This window comes from Ascaphus truei, chromosome 7 (genome assembly GCF_040206685.1).
Source record: "Ascaphus truei isolate aAscTru1 chromosome 7, aAscTru1.hap1, whole genome shotgun sequence".
Classification (NCBI taxonomy): domain Eukaryota; kingdom Metazoa; phylum Chordata; class Amphibia; order Anura; family Ascaphidae; genus Ascaphus; species Ascaphus truei.
In genome coordinates this window covers 43,315,736-43,335,382 of record NC_134489.1, presented here as the reverse complement: position 1 = coordinate 43,335,382, position 19,647 = coordinate 43,315,736, and the positions used below count along the sequence as shown (strand labels likewise).

General features: G+C 52.4%; 2 protein-coding genes across 9 annotated transcripts in view; both read left to right on the top strand.

Moving 5' to 3' along the window:
* The window catches only part of PBXIP1 (PBX homeobox interacting protein 1), a 29,912-nt gene extending 19,143 nt beyond the window's left edge, over positions 1–10,769 (top strand). For 7 of the 8 annotated variants that reach the window (XM_075608097.1, XM_075608099.1, XM_075608098.1 and 4 more), the window contains 3 exons: positions 3,539–3,664; positions 4,994–6,567; positions 7,927–10,769. In XM_075608097.1, the coding sequence (XP_075464212.1) occupies positions 3,539–3,664; positions 4,994–6,567; positions 7,927–8,986 (2,760 nt within the window). In that variant the 3' untranslated portion in view covers positions 8,987–10,769. Of the gene's footprint in view, positions 1–3,538; positions 3,665–4,993; positions 6,568–7,903 lie in introns of all 8 variants that reach the window. The other variant, XM_075608104.1, reaches the window with a different exon arrangement.
* A 4,331-nt stretch (positions 10,770–15,100) lies between these two features.
* Positions 15,101–19,222, top strand: MSMP (microseminoprotein, prostate associated). The gene is made up of 4 exons (XM_075606753.1): positions 15,101–15,619; positions 15,980–16,254; positions 16,991–17,099; positions 17,652–19,222. The coding sequence occupies exons 2-4, from the start codon at positions 16,155–16,157 to the stop codon at positions 17,833–17,835; spliced, it is 393 nt and encodes a 130-aa protein (XP_075462868.1). The 5' UTR covers positions 15,101–15,619; positions 15,980–16,154; the 3' UTR covers positions 17,836–19,222.
* The last annotated feature ends 425 nt before the right edge of the window (positions 19,223–19,647 follow it).

Genomic DNA, 19,647 nt, shown 5'->3' with positions numbered 1-19,647 from the left:
ATCCCCCCCAGCTCCGCACGTCTCAGTAACATGTCTCTGTGTGTGACACACCTTACCGGACATTCACCTGAGTATCCCCTCCCAGCTCCGCACGTCTCAGTAACATGTCTCTGTGTGTGATACTCCTTACCGGACATTCACCTGAGTATCCCCCCCAGCTCCGCACGTCTCAGTAACATGTCTCTGTGTGTGATACTCCTTACCGGACATTCACCTGAGTATCCCCCCCCGAGCTCCGCACGTCTCAGTAACATGTCTCTGTGTGACACACCTTACCGGACATTCACCTGAGTATCCCCCCCCGAGCTCCGCACGTCTCACTAACATGTCTCTGTGTGTGACACACCTTACCGGACATTCACCTGAGTATCCCTCCCAGCTCCGCACGTCTCAGTAACATGTCTCTGTGTGTGATACACCTTACCGGACATTCACCTCAGTATCCCCCCCCGAGCTCCGCACGTCTCAGTAACATGTCTCTGTGTGTGATACACCTTACCGGACATTCACCTGAGTATCCCTCCCAGCTCCGCACGTCTCAGTAACATGTCTCTGTGTGTGATACACCTTACCGGACATTCACCTGAGTATCCCCCCCAGCTCCGCACGTCTCAGTAACATGTCTCTGTGTGTGATACACCTTACCGGACATTCACCTGAGTATCCCCCCCAGCTCCACGCGTCTCAGTAACATGTCTCTGTGTGTGATACTCCTTACCGGACATTCACCTGAGTATCCCCCCCAGCTCCGCACGTATCAGTAACATGTCTCTGTGTGATACTCCTTACCGGACATTCACCTGAGTATCTCCCCCCAGCTCCGCACGTCTCAGTAACATGTCTCTGTGTGATACTCCTTACCGGACATTCACCTGAGTATCCCCCCCAGCTCCGCACGTCTCAGTAACATGTCTCTGTGTGTGACACACCTTACCGGACATTCACCTGAGTATCCCTCCCAGCTCCGGACGTCTCAGTAACATGTCTCTGTGTGTGATACACCTTACCGGACATTCACCTGAGTATCCCCCCCAGCTCCGCACGTCTCAGTAACATGTCTCTGTGTGTGATACACCTTACTGGACATTCACCTGAGTATCCCCCCCAGCTCCGCACGTCTCAGTAACATGTCTCTGTGTGTGATACACCTTACCGGACATTCACCTGAGTATCCCTCCCAGCTCCGCACGTCTCAGTAACATGTCTCTGTGTGTGATACACCTTACCGGACATTCACCTGAGTATCCCCCCCAGCTCCGCATGTCTCAGTAACATGTCTCTGTGTGATACTCCTTACCGGACATTCACCTGAGTATCCCCCCCCCAGCTCCGCACGTCTCAGTAACATGTCTCTGTGTGTGACACACCTTACCGGACATTCACCTGAGTATCCCCCCCAGCTCCGCACGTCTCAGTAACATGTCTCTGTGTGTGACACACCTTACCGGACATTCACCTGAGTATCCCCCCCAGCTCCGCACGTCTCAGTAACATGTCTCTGTGTGTGATACACCTTACCGGACATTCACCTGAGTATCCCTCCCAGCTCCGCACGTCTCAGTAACATGTCTCTGTGTGTGATACACCTTACCGGACATTCACCTGAGTATCCCCCCCAGCTCCGCACGTCTCAGTAACATGTCTCTGTGTGTGACACACCTTACCGGACATTCACCTGAGTATCCCTCCCAGCTCCGGACGTCTCAGTAACATGTCTCTGTGTGTGATACACCTTACCGGACATTCACCTGAGTATCCCCCCCAGCTCCGCACGTCTCAGTAACATGTCTCTGTGTGTGATACACCTTACTGGACATTCACCTGAGTATCCCCCCCAGCTCCGCACGTCTCAGTAACATGTCTCTGTGTGTGATACACCTTACCGGACATTCACCTGAGTATCCCTCCCAGCTCCGCACGTCTCAGTAACATGTCTCTGTGTGTGATACACCTTACCGGACATTCACCTGAGTATCCCCCCCAGCTCTGCATGTCTCAGTAACATGTCTCTGTGTGATACTCCTTACCGGACATTCACCTGAGTATCCCCCCCCCAGCTCCGCACGTCTCAGTAACATGTCTCTGTGTGTGACACACCTTACCGGACATTCACCTGAGTATCCCCCCCAGCTCCGCACGTCTCAGTAACATGTCTCTGTGTGATACTCCTTACCGGACATTCACCTGAGTATCCCCCCCAGCTCTGCACGTCTCAGTAACATGTCTCTGTGTGTGATACACCTTACCGGACAATCACCTGAGTATCCCTCCCAGCTCCGCACGTCTCAGTAACATGTCTCTGTGTGTGACACACCTTACCGGACATTCACCTGAGTATCCCCCCCAGCTCCGCACGTCTCAGTAACATGTCTCTGTGTGTGATACACCTTACCGGACATTCACCTGAGTATCCCTCCCAGCTCCGCACGTCTCAGTAACATGTCTCTGTGTGTGACACACCTTACCGGACATTCACCTGAGTATCCCCCCCAGCTCCGCACGTCTCAGTAACATGTCTCTGTGTGTTACACCTTACCGGACATTCACCTGAGTATCCCTCCCAGCTCCGCACGTCTCAGTAACATGTCTCTGTGTGTGATACACCTTACCGGACATTCACCTGAGTATCCCCCCCCCAGCTCCGCACGTCTCAGTAACATGTCTCTGTGTGTGACACACCTTACCGGACATTCACCTGAGTATCCCCCCCAGCTCCGCACGTCTCAGTAACATGTCTCTGTGTGTGATACTCCTTACCGGACATTCACCTGAGTATCCCCCCCCCAGCTCCGCACGTCTCAGTAACATGTCTCTGTGTGTGACACACCTTACCGGACATTCACCTGAGTATCCCCCCCAGCTCCGCACGTCTCAGTAACATGTCTCTGTGTGTGACACACCTTACCGGACATTCACCTGAGTATCCCCCCCCCAGCTCCGCACGTCTCAGTAACATGTCTCTGTGTGTGATACACCTTACCGGACATTCACCTGAGTATCCCTCCCAGCTCCGCACGTCTCAGTAACATGTCTCTGTGTGTGACACACCTTACCGGACATTCACCTGAGTATCCCCCCCAGCTCCGCACGTCTCAGTAACATGTCTCTGTGTGTGACACACCTTACCGGACATTCACCTGAGTATCCCTCCCAGCTCCGCACGTCTCAGGCCTCGTCCAGGGTGGTGCTGAGCGGGCGCGCGCGCTCACGCTTGACACGTTGCGACAATGCGCGTGACCTGCGTGAGCGGGCGCCTGCTCGGCGCTCTGCCGCTTGCCGAGCAAGCAAAATTGATTTTGCTGCTCGCACGCACGTCACGTGAGCGGTTCGTACAATGAGGGTGAACCAGCTCCGTGACGTCGTGGCCGCGCCTCCAGACGCGCGCGCACCTAGCCGGCCAGGAATCGCCCGGCCGAGCAGGGCGCAGCGCCAGCGCGCCTGTTTCCACCCTGGACGAGGCCTAACGTGTGTGTGTGTGTGTGTGTGTGTGACGATCCTGAGCGGTGCAGATGTAACTTGTCGCCTTGTCCATGCGCAGGAGTGGATGACGCAGCACGCGGCGCACTTCACGGGAGATCCGAGCAGTTTACACGCGATGAGCGCCCTCCTAGACAAAATGGCCAAGGAAAACCAGGACATCCGACACATGCAGGCCACGCTGCAGGTACCACTGGCAGCAGAGAATCCTGGGCGTGGTTACCTGGGGAGGCGGGAGCTTAGCAATGTGCCGCGTACACCTCCCGGGCGCCACCGTTCCCCCGGAAGTGATGCGTTGGGATATAATGTTGCACACTGTGCGACATTTAATCTTATGCTGATCTTGGGGGAGATGTCGCTCTCTACGTCTGAACTTCTCTGTGTCAGGCTGCTGAAGAGAGTTCATATCCTGGCGGGGGGCTGGGTGGGGGGCCGGGCGGGGGGCTGGGCGGGGGGCCGGGTGAATTTTCCTAACGCGGCTTTTCTAGTTCAGCTCTGATCACTGCAACTTTGCAATTACTGCAGCCTCATGTACACGTGTTGTATGAACGATATATATCACTTGTGAGCACATTCACATGTCTTAGACAGGTCTGCAACCCTGCCTATCACCATTATCCCCAGCATACAGGGCTCCCACTGCAGCAAGGGATTCTGGGAAATTACATGCAAATGAGCTGCAGTGGAAGTACAGTATGCTGGTGATAATGGTGAAAGGCAGGTTGCAGACCTGTCTACGACATGTGAATGTGCTCACTAGTGGTCATTTATTTGCTATATGCAATACGGAGGAGGTTTCTTATCGCCTTTTTCACCCCCCAATAGCTTAAAATGTGTAAGTGTATATAACATTCTATTTCTGGTTTTCTTATCCTATCCCCGCTCCCCTATCCCCTATCCCCTATCCCCTATCCCCGCTCCCCTATCCATGGGTTTCCAGGCAGATCCGGGACAGTGTCTCTTATTCCTTATCGCACCGTGATATGTGGAGCAGATTAAATCTGTATTGTATACAGCAGGGGTGCTCAAACTGGGGGGGGCAGGAGATTTTTCGGGCGGGACGGGGTCGGTTACAGAGGCCTGCGCTCTTCCCCCAGGCATTTAATTAAATGCCGGGGGATCGCGTGAGGCCTCTGCAACACTTCACTTACCGGGATTCAGCAGGCTGTGAGACGCGTCGTCGTGGCAACGCGGCAGGGCCATGTGACGTCACACGCGTCAAATGGCGCCACGTCACATGACCCCGCAGCGTCATTTGACGTGGACACAAGGTGGTGGGGGGGTGCGGCACGAGAGCCGGGGAAGGGAAGACGGGGGCACAGCTTCAAAAGTTTGCGCTCCCCTGGTATGCAGTATACATATATTTGTAGCAGGGGGCTACATATAAATTTTATTTCTATAGCTTTGAAGGCCTCCACTAATCGGAAGGACGCAGACCCCCGAACTGGGGCATTTGTTTTCTTGTTTCCCTTCAACCCAAATGTTCATTTTCCTTTTTTCGGATTGGCTTCTGCAGGCTCAGAAAGAAGATCTTGAAGCCATGCTGAGGATCAGCGAGGGGGAGAAGCTTTCCCCAGGGCCCCAGCATCAGGGCCTGTCAGAGGAGAATATGAGGCTGAAGGACGCGCTGCTCGGGGAGGAGACAGCCCACCTGGCAGCGCAGGAGGAGCTGCAGAGCCTGCGGGAGCAGCAAGAGGCCGCGGAAGGCATTGCCTCGGAAAACATCAAGTTAAAAGAAGAGCTGGGCACCTCCAGGAGACAGATCGAGGGCTTCCTGGCACAGAAGGAGACCTTGATGGCTGAATCCCAGATGCTCCGACAGGAGCTGGACAAGCAGAGATCACTGATGGTGTCTATCAGACAAGATATGGACAATCTGACCACTCAGGCGCCCCCCTCTGAGGCAGAGGATGAGCAGCAGCTGAGAGGCAGGATCTCTGACATGCGTAATCATCTGGCTGTGGAGGTTCAGCGATCAGAGACGTGGGAGAAACAGTACGAGCAACACGCTCAGAGGAGGAAGGAACAAAGCCAAGAGTATCTGACAGAACACGACCATAAAGAGCGGAGGAGAGTGGAGAAATCATCCGTCGCGGCTTCCAATATCTCTGTGTCTGCCGGAGAGTTCAGGAAACCCACACACAAACATGCACACAGAGAGCACGGGAAGGATCACGGGCACGAGAAGGATCACAGGCACAGGAAGGATCACGAGCACGAGAAGGATCACGGGCACGAGAAGGATCACGGGCACGGGAAGAGATGGGTGGACAAAGGTCCGAGGGAATCTGAACACGAAGAGTGGAAGCGCAAGAAGCACGAAGAGAGGACGGAGCAACACTGGCAGGACAAGAAGCACAGGCACTGGGAAGGAGAGGAGGCTGGGAGGCCGGACTCGGGAGGGACGGAGAACCAGGGGATGGGAGAGAAAGCACCAGGAAAATCTGAGAGCGGGCGAGAGAGGAGCAGAGAGCACAGGGCAAGAGACTCCGCACAGCACGAACACGAGAGCGCAGAGAAAACCAGGAAGGAGAAACCGTCACGGCATCACCAGGGGGACGGGCAGGGCGGATTCCACCCCCGCAAGGGGCAGAAGGACTTCTACGACACCATGAAGGAGGAAGAGGAAAGAAGCCCAATGAAGGAGCAGGGGGAGAAAGCTCAAGGCATAGGCCCTCCGCACAGGCACCATGACCACAACAAGTTCTGGAAGAAGCTGTCGGACCATCAGTACCGCGTGCCGGAAGGATGCTCCGGGGTGGAAGACTGCGCCCGGAAGGACGGTATGGACCTCTTTAACGTGGAGCTGAAGCCGGTGGAGAGAAAGCAGTTTGAAGCCGTGCTGCAGAGTTTCCTGGCCCAGGTCGCGCTCTCCACGCAGCTCCCCGAGCTCGCTGCCCTCCTGGACGGGTTCTTCGATGGCCCCGTGTTCTCCCACGACAAGGTCCGCTTCCGGGACTTCGTGGACGACGTGGAGGATTTCCTGGAGGACCTCGCCCGCAGGGAGTTTGGGGACGATGACGCGGTAGACGATTTCGAGAGGTACGTCTTCGCCAACTTCTTCGGAGAAACTGCCACAGCCAAGAAGAGGTGAGTCCCCCTCCTCACGTCCGGCGATTACACTGTAGCAAGAACGCACGTATAAAGGAACACGTCTCTGTACTCTGACCTGGCCGGTGCATTTTACTTCCCCTGGGTTTATTCACTATCTGATTTCCAGAATTCATTACAACTGCTCGAGTCCGACGTAACAGCGGTTCCATAAGCCGGCGGGGGCTCATCTCCGGTCCTCAAGCCCCCCCCAACAGGTCAGGTTTTTAGGATGTCCCTGCTTCAGAACAGGTGGCTCAGAAGACTGCACCACCTGTGCTGAAGCAGGGATATCCTGTAAACCTGACCTGTTAGGGGGGCTTGAGTACTTGAGGTTAACCCCCCCCCCCCCTGCCATAAGCTACAGGGCATGTTGCAGAGTGTAAAATAAACCTATAAATCTATAAAGGCCCAAATATCTAATTCTCAGCTTGTTAGATTGCTTGTGCGGCAGAGATAAGCGACACTATAAAGGAGGGATTCCGATTCTATTTCAGGTGTGATTTGTTTGTCGCTTTGTCTGATAAGGAGAATGTGATGGTTTTTATTGAGTCCCGTTAACTCTGAGTGTTGGGACAATGCGACGTTTAAGGAAACCTCCAATGTTTCTAGTCCAGACGGGGCAAAGAGGAGAATAAAAACTGAGGAAGAAGAAAACGCATAGCTAGTGAAAACCCATAATAAATTAAAACAATATACAGCGTCCAAGAATCAGGACTGGTCGGGAACTAGTAAGGGGAGTGGGGTTACAGTTAGAATGAACTCTGGGATGAGCATGTTATGAAATAACCATAATCCAGAAGTATATTGATTTTTAGTAAATATTATTAAGAGCCGGCATCACTAGAGGGAATTATATCGAGATAATATTGGCCGTTCAAGAACCAGGAGCCACCAGATATTTGTACAATGGTGTAGATATGCAGGAAGATTTTCCAGGTAAGCTGTGCCCCAAGTCTTACTGCACACGGATTGGAAACATGGAGTATCGGCCACCTCCAATACTGCGCTATAGAGCAGTGCGTTGTGTTAAACCTGTCCGCGACGAGCTTCAATTCAGACTTTTTTACATTCGGGATTGGGTTTCCAAAAGCCATAAAAATAGGTATTATTTTTTTTTTAAAGACCTGTGTGCCCATTAATTCTGCAACTAAACTAAGAATTCCGTTTTACTTAATATTTTAATTGGTGAACCTGGTGGTTTGGTAAAAGTAAAGCAATATTGTGTGTGTGTGTGTGTGTGTGTGTGTGTGTGTGTGTGTGTGTGTGTGTGTGTGTGTGTGTGTGTGTGTGTGTATATTCTGCTGGTGGAGGTTCCTCTAATAACATGTTGCAGGACTCAATAAATTCCTTTTCTAGATCCCATACAAGAGAAGCCCACAAGAAGACTGACCCTGAAAAAGACAGCTGGCAAGGGTCACTTGACCACAAACCCAACCACCCCCTTAAGACTGGGAAGTTAGAGAAGAGACACTCCAGACCCCCCACTGACCAGAAAATCTTCCAAGAGGAACTACAAACTCACACACACGACCACAGAACGTTCAGCCACAAGCTGAAACCATTAAACCCACAGGATCAGGAGGAAGGAGAGTCCTATTTGCAACACGAACACAGCTTGACCAACCGCAGGCATGGAGAACAAAAAAACATTTACCAACCCAATCACAAACCACACTCTAGGAAGGAAGAAGAACCCATTAACCGTCATGGTCAAAGAGCATCCAATTTAAAAGATGAAGGACCGATTCACCAACACAATCACAGATCTTCCAAGCCGCACTATGACAAGAATGGAGATCCAGCCCATCATCCCAAACCATCCAATCAACACTATGATGAGAAAGAAGGACTACACCACCACATGCCTAGATATGAGAAGGAAGAACACAGCCATGAAACAGACACAAAGTACGATAAGCACAGATCCCCTAATGAAAGGCACGGAAAAGAAGAATACGTGCACAACCGAAGCTACAGATCCTCCGACACACACAATGGGGAAGGTGAAGAGACCACATATGAACACAACCACAGACCTTCCAGACAGAAGCACAAGAAAGAGGAGATGAACAAACACCACAGACCATCCCAATCAAACTATGAAAAGCATGATGGGCATATTCATGAGCACGATTCCAGATCTTCAAACCAGAAGCACAGGAAGGAAGAAGAGTCGGGCCACAAACACAACCACAGACCGTCCGAGCCATACTATGGGAAGGAAGCAAAATCCATTCACCACCACCCTTCCCAACAAAAGTATGAGGTAGAAGAACCCAGACACAGCCACAAACCCTCCAGCCAGAAGTGGCAGAAGGAAAATCTCCATGGACAACACAACCATGGAAAGAAGACTGGAGATCACCATCACAAAAAGGCAGAGGAGGACCACCACAAAGAGAGACCGGAATGGTAGCTTCATGAACCTTTATCAGCATGCATTGGGACTGTGAGCGTTTTCTTCTGATGTTGGCTGTCAAGCTTTGGTCTCATGAGCTTTCCTTGGACTGAGTGCAAACATCCACTATATCTCTGACCCCATCTGGGAATCCCTCCGTCATTCTCTCCATACATACTGGGCCTGAGCCTTCCCAAGACAGTCACACTCATATCCCCATCCATCAGCAACCGATGAACAATGACTAATGATCTGTAATGCCTTGTGTTGGACCACTTAACCCATGTCTCATATGTATAAGGGGATTTATTTCAGGTCAATGGTAATCCATCATGTATTTTCAACTATAGATTCACTGCAGAGCAATATAGTTCAAATGATGCTAAAGTATGAGTGTACGGATCACAAATCCTGGTACCCAAAATATGAGTCATCCTGCAGTGGTCATATCTGCAAGATCCGATTAGGGAATATCCACTCTGTTCACAACTGCAGTTACAGGTTAAACCGGAGCACACGGCCCATCAATATGCAGCATTGTGTTCCAAAGTTAGAACTGCACTTTATACAACGACCTGTTATGTGGCCGTACCAGTAACTCCAGTCATATCACTGTGAGGGATCACGCGAAGGACTCCCTGATAACTGGCCATACAGTCCTAGGATAAACACATATATCTTGAGTTTGGGTGCAGGCTCTGATTACTAATGTCACTTCTATCCTGATCACTTGGTTGTGTTTTTGTGTATCCTGATCACTTGGTTGTGTGTTTGTATGTATTCACTTTCCTCTGCACTGGCTGAGAATACAGGAGACTCTCTGTTCTTGTGAAGGAAACACTCATTGTTAACAAACTGTATTCGTCATCAAACCACAGGGGCCTTACAATTAGGGCTCCGAAAGGTTACAGGGAAATACAGAGCCAGTCCTGTCTATTTATCCAAGACGTGAAAGCGCAGAGCGTTGTCACCATGAGGTTTGCAGAGTGGATTGATTGGTTTAGTCCGTTCCTCTGATCTGCAGCCATTCAATGGCTTGTATAAAATATGCCTTTGCACAGCAAGGTGATCATTATCTCTAATGGGCAATCATTAAACAATAGGCCGTAGTATCTTCCATTGTACAGACTCTCCTCCCTCCTGCTGAGGTTCAGGATTCTTGGCCAGAAAGCTTGGTAAACGTGGGGCCCTCTGCTGTGGGTACGGATGGGGAATCGCCCCAGTTTTCACATGCCAGGATCAGGTGTGGAACGTTTTGGCTGTCCCGGTCAATAGTCACTGACAGTAACCCCTTCACTGCCGGAGTGCAGGGGTTACAGGTAGCCTGGCCCAGGGCGGGTCCTGTTGCCTAATAATGATTGTGTAGGTGCAGCTGTCCCCCGGGGCACTGGGGTCTGATGTCCTGTCCAGCAGTGGGAAAGTTAGAATTTGATAACAATTAATACAAATGTGATAACATTAATATTAGTGTCTGTGTTTTTTAATCTTTGACCTATGCAGCAGAGTGCAGTGCCTTATTTGGGGATATTTCCTGCGAGCCAGTGCAGTGCCTTATTTCGGCGATATTGAAAGCTGCTTTTGCTGCAGCGTTTTGCTGTGCAGTGCTGCAGCATTATGCAGTGCCGTGCTGCTGTAACCTGCGCCCCCTCCGAGTGATGTTAATCACCTTTGCTAACCCGGCAGTGCTGCTGTATTTGCAGCTGCTGCACTGCGTACACTGGATTTGTTGTGTTTGAGTTGTGTTCTGTATTTGCCGCGCGGCACTAACGCTTTGTACAGGAAAATAAACGGAATAAACACAGCGGCTGTGAGTCTGGTTCTTGATCGTGAGGTGTGATGTGTTCTGTGTATTTGCAGGGAGAGGCCAGTCCTGTTTCTGTTATTAAAGCCTCAATCCCATTTATGTGACAATTCTTTCTACCCCTTCAGTGCTGCAGGTGGTGACAACGCATTGCTCTGTACAGATATACATTGCTCTGCGTATTGTACGGATATACATTGCTCTGCGTATTGTACAGATATACATTGCTCTGCGTCTTGTACAAATATACATTGCTTTACGTATTCTACAGATATACATGGCTCTGCGTGTTACACAGATGTACATTGCTCTGCGCGTTCACCAGAGGTGTGTATTGCTCTGCGCGTTCACCAGAGGTGTGCATTGCTCTGCGCGTTACACAGAGGTGCGTGTTACAGAGGTGCGCATTGCTCTGCGCGTTACACAGAGGTGCGTGTTACAGAGGTGCGCATTGCTCTGCGCGTTACACAGAGGTGCGCATTGCTCTGCGCGTTACACAGAGGTGCGCATTGCTCTGCGCGTTACACAGAGGTGCGCATTGCTCTGCGCGTTACACGGATCAGAGTTCTGAAATAGTCGTTGCTGAGACCGGCCGCACTTCTGGGACTGGCCACCAGAGGGTGCTACAGGCAGCATTAATACTGCGTCGCACCAGGTTACACGATTCAAGTGTAACACTCAGGACAGGTGTGTGTGTGTGTGTGTGTGTGTGTGTGTGTGTGTGTGTGTGTGTGTGTGTGTGTGTGTGTGTGTGTGTGTGTGTGTGTGTGTGTGTGTGTGTGTGTGTGTGTGTGTGTGTGTGTGTGTGTGTGTGTGTACACAATACAGTACAGGTAATTATAGCACAATAAGTGAAACAAAGAAAATAGGAAAATAAATCCCTGCCCCGGAGAACTTACAATCTAAGTGGTATGTTGGGAGACTAACAGCAGGTGAGGGGATAAGTGCAGTGGCTAGCAGTGCCTGGCCTTGATGGTGGGTAAGAGTAGTAGATTGCAGTGCTTGGCCCCAATGGCTGGTAGGAGTGACTGGGTGTGGGGCAGTAGCCATGAGTCCAAGCTCTTGGGATGCTTCACTTAAGCGGTGAGCTGAAGCTTTGACTTAAAGCTGCAGTTCAGGCAATATCCTGCATGTGGTTTTTTTTAATAAATCAGTTCTGTAGTAAGAAAAAATACTTTTAGCATTTTCTGTTTTTAAAAAAACAACTTTGAAAGACCAATTTTCTTGTATTCTATTTTAACAAGCATGCTTGTTCCTATAGCAACGATTTACATTCCCCATATTTAAAGATGTCGCCAAACTTTGCCGATTAATAGACGGAGAACGAATTAATCGGCAGCTATGCAGTTTTTTTAGGTAAGTAGAGATTGCCCAGATAAAACTATTGAAGTTAAAAAAAAAAAAAAAACGGGAGCCTGAACTGCAGCTTTAAAGGTGGGAAAGAAGGTGCTTGGTGTATACGGAGTGTGAGGGTCAGTCTCGCGGGCGAGGGGCAGTGTGGGGGGAGTCCCGTGGGCGAGGGGCAGTGTGGGGGGAGTCCCGCGGGCGAGGGGCAGTGTGGGGGGAGTCCCGCGGGCGAGGGGCAGTGTGGGGGGAGTCCCGCGGGCGAGGGGCAGTGTGGGGGGAGTCCCGCGGGCGAGGGGCAGTGTGGGGGGAGTCCCGCGGGCGAGGGGCAGTGTGGGGGGAGTCCCGCGGGCGAGGGGCAGTGTGGGGGGAGTCCTGCGGGCGAGGGGCAGTGTGGGGGGAGTCCCGCGGGCGAGGGGCAGTGTGGGGGGAGTCCCGCGGGCGAGGGGCAGTGTGGGGGGAGTCCCGCGGGCGAGGGGCAGTGTGGGGGGAGTCCCGCGGGCGAGGGGCAGTGTGGGGGGAGTCCCGCGGGCGAGGGGCAGTGTGGGGGGAGTCCCGCGGGCGAGGGGCAGTGTGGGGGGAGTCCCGCGGGCGAGGGGCAGTGTGGGGGGAGTCCCGCGGGCGAGGGGCAGTGTGGGGAAAGGTTTAAAGCGGTGATCTCCCCAGAAGGCTGTGAGTTTAAGTTCTATAATGTCCGTATCGCTCGCGGCCCTGATCCTCTTTTTAACCTTTTTGTGTTTTCGAAATCATCATTTGATCATTTCTAGCATCAGAAGTTGCCACAGTAACATTTACACTGCGCCGGACACTGCACTGGGCTCCCGGACACTGCACTGGGCTCCCGGACACTGCGCTGGGCTCCCGGACACTGCGCTGGGCTCCCGGACACTGCGCTGGGCTCCCGGACACTGCGCCTGGCTCCCGGACACTGCGCCGGGCTCCCGGACACTGCGCCGGGCTCCCGGACACTGCACCGGGCTCCCGGACACTGCGCTCCCGGACACTGCGCTGGGCTCCCGGACACTGCATTGCAAAGGGCAGGATCAGGGCAGACGGCTGCTCGGGAGAGCAGTAGAGATGGAAGGGGTGAAAAGAAGATCATTATAAGCAGAGCGCAGGAGCGGTATAGCGAGAGAGGTATAGGAGGTATAGCGAGAGAGGTATAGCGAGAGAGGTATAGGAGGTATAGCGAGGGAGGTATAGCGAGGGAGGTATAGCGAGGGAGGTATAGCGAGGGAGATATAGGAGGTATAGCGAGGGAGGTATAGGAGGTATAGCGAGAGAGGTATAGGAGGTATAGCGAGGGAGGTATAGCGAGGGAGGTATAGCGAGAGAGGTATAGGAGGTATAGCGAGGGAGGTATAGCGAGGGAGGTATAGGAGGTATAGCGAGAGAGGTATAGGAGGTATAGCGAGGGAGGTATAGGAGGTATAGCGAGGGAGGTATAGGAGGTATAGCGAGAGAGGTATAGGAGGTATAGCGAGGGAGGTATAGCGAGGGAGGTATAGCGAGGGAGGTATAGGAGGTATAGCGAGGGAGGTATAGGAGGTATAGCGAGGGAGGTATAGCGAGGGAGGTATAGCGAGGGAGGTATAGGAGGTATAGCGAGAGAGGTATAGGAGGTATAGCGAGGGAGGTATAGCGAGGGAGGTATAGCGAGGGAGGTATAGCGAGGGAGGTATAGGAGGTATAGCGAGAGAGGTATAGGAGGTATAGCGAGGGAGGTATAGGAGGTATAGCGAGGGAGGTATAGGAGGTATAGCGAGAGAGGTATAGCGAGGGAGGTATAGGAGGTATAGCGAGGGAGGTATAGGAGGTATAGCGAGGGAGGTATAGGAGGTATAGCGAGAGAGGTATAGGAGGTATAGCGAGGGAGGTATAGCGAGGGAGGTATAGGAGGTATAGCGAGGGAGGTATAGCGAGGGAGGTATAGGAGGTATAGCGAGAGAGGTATAGCGAGGGAGGTATAGGAGGTATAGCTAGGGAGGTATAGGAGGTATAGCGAGGGAGGTATAGGAGGTATAGCGAGGGAGGTATAGCGAGGGAGGTATAGGAGGTATAGCGAGGGAGGTATAGGAGGTATAGCGAGAGAGGTATAGGAGGTATAGCGAGGGAGGTATAGCGAGGGAGGTATAGCGAGGGAGGTATAGGAGGTATAGCGAGAGAGGTATAGGAGGTATAGCGAGGGAGGTATAGGAGGTATAGCGAGGGAGGTATAGCGAGAGAGGTATAGGAGGTATAGCGAGGGAGGTATAGGAGGTATAGCGAGGGAGGTATAGGAGGTATAGCGAGGGAGGTATAGGAGGTATAGCGAGGGAGGTATAGGAGGTATAGCGAGAGAGGTATAGGAGGTATAGCGAGGGAGGTATAGGAGGTATAGCGAGGGAGGTATAGGAGGTATAGCGAGAGAGGTATAGGAGGTATAGCGAGAGAGGGATAGCGAGAGAGGTATAGCGAGGGAGGTATAGCGAGAGATCCGAGCTGATCTGTAGGAAGGAGCAGGCGAGGGGAGAGCTTTGTGGGTGATCCGAAACTTGATGGGAAAGTGAAATAATTCCCGCAGAGTTTGGGGTAGTTTGCAGAAGACAAAGTTACCAGGTGGGGAAGCCTTGTTTTAGCAGCATGTTACAATAATCCAGATGGGAGAGGATCAGGGATTTTAGCAATACTTTGATGGAGGAAAGGGTGGAACTTCGCAATATTGTAGAGGAAATGCGACAGGTTTTAGCCAGAGTGGGGATGTGAGTGGAGAAGTGAAAGTCTCACTGAGGCCACGTGCTTTGGTAAGCGGATGTTTGGGGCTTCCGTTTAGTTTGGCATTTTGGGGCAGGTTTCGGAGGAGGTATGAGGAGCTCAGTATTCAGTTTCAGGCTGCGGAGCGCCACTTACGAGACAGATCTGAGACTTGGGACGGGGGACGGGGGGGGGAATAGATATACCTGCGCAGAGCCGATACATAAAGCCAAATGTTTCAGCTTCTTCAGCTCCTGTTACTGAGCGGGTTACCGCTGCAAGATACAGAGGAGCAGGCAGAGCGATGGATGGGGGGCTGGGAGGTCCGCTGGCCAGACAGATACAATGTGACCAGCGACGATCGGAGCCAGCAGTATGTGTGTGGGCAAGGAACGCTAGGCCAGGGATTTATCTCCAGTCCCCGGATAATACAATATCCTCTGATACACCGGAAGTCCGAGAGTAACAAGCGCTCAATCACTTCCTGCTCCTACACCAGAGGCGGCTAACGCCAGTCCTCAAGGGCCACCAACAGGTCAGGTTTTCAGGATATGCCTGCTTCAGCACCGGTGGCTCAATCAAAGACTACACCACCTGTGCTGAAGCAGGGATATCCTGAAAACCTGACCTGGACTGGAGTTGAGCCCCAATGTTCTAGAGAGATCTCTTTGTATTGTAGGTCTCTCTGGCCATGAATGGGTGAAGAGAACAGCCACGGGTCACTGTGTGGGGGTCACCGCAGGTTGGCAGGCCACGTTGTGCTGGTGACAGAGGTGAGGACCTGGGGTGCGTGTCACATTTTGGGAGCATAAATGAATCCTTCAACGGGACGGAAACCTCCAATCTCCATTCTGCACCCGCAAAGCGCCACACACCGCGGCGCACCCGGTATTGTCCAGCGGGGAAAGCGCAGATAACGAGCGCGATAAACAAAAGCCCCATGAATCAGCAAAGAAAGAAGCGTCCCCCCCTGAATCTCCCTGTCACCGGGGGTCTTTTGTGCAGCATCCCAGATAAAAGGCGCAGAGGTTTTGCGATGTTAATTTGTGATGTCAGGAGCATGTAGGTAAATAAACTGTAAAAATCCAATGCGGGTCCTTATCGGCCGGGTCCCTGCCACCTTGTATCTACAGTGCAAACACAGGAGCACCAATAAACCCAGAGCAAGCCCTCCTCTGCAGCAGGGAGACCGCCTCAGGGGTATAAGAACTGCCAAGCAGAGCCCAGCTGGGACACAGCCGGGGAGAGCGGGAGATGAGCAGAAAGTGAGAGAGAAGGCAGGACGGTGACAGAGAGAGATAATATAACATGGCCTTCCAGTTTGTGTTGTGGAAATGCTGGCTCCGGCTGTCGGTGTGCTCTGTGCTGCTCCTCCACTGCTCCGCAGACTGTTACTTTGATGCCAAAGGTAAGAGGTGTCTCCCGTTCTGCGTCTCGCCTTGTAGTGATGAGTGACACCTGTCTATCGCGGAGCGATGGCATACAGCGCGCGCCTTGTACCTGCGGCAGTGGTCAGGGGCATGGCGTGACTGCGCGGGAACTCGATACTTGGTGGCAAGGCAGCACAAGTTCTGTTTAATAAATATAGATTTACTAGCTGATATACCCGGCGTTGCCCGGGATTTAAAGTTTCGGATTGTGAATAAGAAGGGGGCGGGTCTAACCCAAAAGTACAATTCTGTGCAGGTTCTGATACCTTTTAGTGGCCTGCTAAATCATATCATGACATGCACCGTAATCCACTGGTCTGCAGCTCAGTGACTGACCGCTGGTCTCCAGCTCAGTGACTGACCGCTGGTCTCCAGTTCTGCACAGCGCTGTCCGAAGCTCAGTGACTGACAGCTGGTCTCCAATTCTGCACAGCGCTGTCCGGAGCTCACTAACTGACCGCTGGTCTCCAGCTCTGCACAGCGCTGTCCGGAGCTCACTAACTGACCGCTGGTCTCCAGCTCTGCACAGCGCTGTCCGGAGCTCACTAACTGACCGCTGGTCTCCAGCTCTGCACAGCGCTGTCCGAAGCTCAGTGACCGACAGCTGGTCTCCAGTTCTGCGTGGTGCTGTCCGGAACTCAATGACTGACCGCTGGTCTCCAGCTCTGCGCGGTGCTGTCCGGAGCTCACTGACTGACCGCTGGTCTCCTCCAGGTGTATGTGAGCATGAAGGAATCCTGTACAGCATCGCCGAGACGTGGGAGACGCGCGACTGCTATCAGTGCATCTGTCTGAAGCCTCTCGGGGTGGGGTGCTGTGATAAGTAAGTTGGGGGGGGGGGCACTCCCACTGCCCGCACTGTAGTGAATAATTAAAGGTTTTTTTTTTACACGGGCTGGACATTTTAATCCCCTTCCAGCTTCACGTTGCAAAACCAGTAACCAACCTTGCAGTGATGAGACCCAAAGATGGAAATAGCTGTCTGTGATTAGGTTACTGGCTCTGCACTTCCTTAACCCTGACTGTGCTGAAAAGCTGTGTAATACGGCAGGCCGAAGCTTATAGGGGATCCATGTTAAAATGGCTAAGAAGCAAAAGGTGACACAGCTCATTTGCATGTCATTTCCCAAAATCCCTGACTGCCGTGGAAGCAGTGTATGCCAAGAGATAATGGGGAAGGGCAGGGTCGCAGACCTGTCTGAGTCCGTGGGATATTTATTTGGTATAAATGTGGGGGGGGGGGAATCTTGCTGTATATCTCCCGAAATAAAGCCATTTTTTTTATTTGTAATAGTTTTAGACTTGGGATGAGAACTAACGTTCCGGGTGTAAGGGCGGGGTGACTTTATTTCTGGAACGCGCTCTCTTTCCTCAGCACCCTACGCCCTGTGGATTATCCAGACTGGTGCGAGGTGATACGCAGAGCGGATTCCTGCAGCCTGGTTGTGGTGATGAAGGCCAATCCCAGAATCCCTTGCAGTGGCGCTATCCCTCACTCAGGACGCTTTAAGCTCGGAGACCAAGGAGCCTGGAATGAGCCTAACGAGCCTCTCTTCTAATGAGACCCCGCCCCCCCCCCTCCCTCCCCTAACACAGTGCAACAGGGTCTAACTCCGGGCAAAGCCGGGACCACAATGCATTGCAAGAAGGCTAAAGGGCAGGGCGGCATAATCGCATTTAACACCTTCAATGCTGCAGGATTGCATTGTGGCCCCTACCCAGCACTGAAGGGGTTATACTTTACTTTTGCATCCCTCTCCTCCCTTTGCATCTCATGACATCATATATCTGCTTATACAGTGTCATACGTATATCTCATGACATCATATATCTGCATATACAGTGTCATACGTATATCTCATGACATCATATATCTGCATATACAGTATCATACGTATATCTCAAGACATCATATATCTGCTTATACAGTATCATATGTATATCTCATGACATCATATAACTGAATATACAGTATCATACATATATATCTCATGACATCATATATCTGCTTATACAGTATCATACGTATATCTCATGATATCATATATCTTCTTATACAGTATCATATGTATTTATCTCATGACATCATATATCTGAATATACAGTGATTAGCAGCTGCCTGAGAGAGTTCTGTGTTTCTTTAGACTCTAAGTCCGCGCTTATAGTGCCGGCGACGCAACGTCGCCCGAAAACAAATGCATTGTCGGCGCCGCGTGCGCTTATAGTAAGCGCGACGGCGACAAAGCGACGGGGCAACGCGATTTTTGGTAGCCGTAATTATTTTATTTTTCAGGGGCTGTCGCCTCCTGACAGCCCCTGAACCAATCCGGAGCCTGGTCGCCCGCGACTCCGCCGCAAAGCGAATACAACTTTCACTTGCGGCGACGGGTGACGTCACGTGTCGCCGGCACTATAGGCGCGGCTTAAAGCTGCCGGTGCCTCTGACGTTGACATGATCCCCCTCCCCCCCAAGTGCAGCATGATTTTTCACAACCAGTGACACAGAATTTGTGTCAGTTCACATGAGATAATTAACCCTGTGTGCCTCAGTAAAATTGCCCAGTGACTATCCCTCTGGTATGGGTGGGATCCCCGTGACAGCCCCTGGTATGGGTGGGGTCCCTGTGACAGATCCTGGTATGGGTGGGGTCCCTGTGACAGATCCTGGTGTATGGGTGGGGTCCCTGTGACAGATCCTGGTATGGGTGGGGATCCCGTGACAGCCCCTGGTATGGGTGGCATCCCCGTGACAGCCCCTGATATGGGTGGGGTCCCTGTGACAGCCCCTGGTATGGGTGGGGTCCCTGTGACAGATCCTGGTATGGGTGGGGTTCCCGTGACAGATCCTGGTATATGGGTGGGATCCCTGTGACAGCCCCTGGTATGGGTGGGATCCCTGTGACAGCCCCTGGTATGGGTGGGGTCCCTGTGACAGATCCTGGTATGGGTGGGGTCCCTGTGACAGCCCCTGGTATGGGTGGGGTCCCTGTGACAGCCCCTGGTATATGGGTGGGGTCCCCGTGACAGCCCCTGGTATGGGTTGGGTCCCTGTGACAGATCCTGGTATGGGTGGGGTCCCCGTGACAGCCCCTGGTATGGGTGGGGTCCCTGTGACAGATCCTGGTGTATGGGTGGGGTTCCTGTGACAGATCCTGGTATGGGTGGGGTCCCCGTGACAGCCCCTGGTATGGGTGGGGTTCCTGTGACAGATCCTGGTGTATGGGTGGGGTTCCTGTGACAGATCCTGGTATGGGTGGGGTCCCCGTGACAGCCCCTGGTATGGGTGGGGTCCCTGTGACAGATCCTGGTATGGGTGGGGTCCCTGTGACAGCCCCTGGTATGGGTGGGGTCCCCGTGACAGCCCCTGGTAT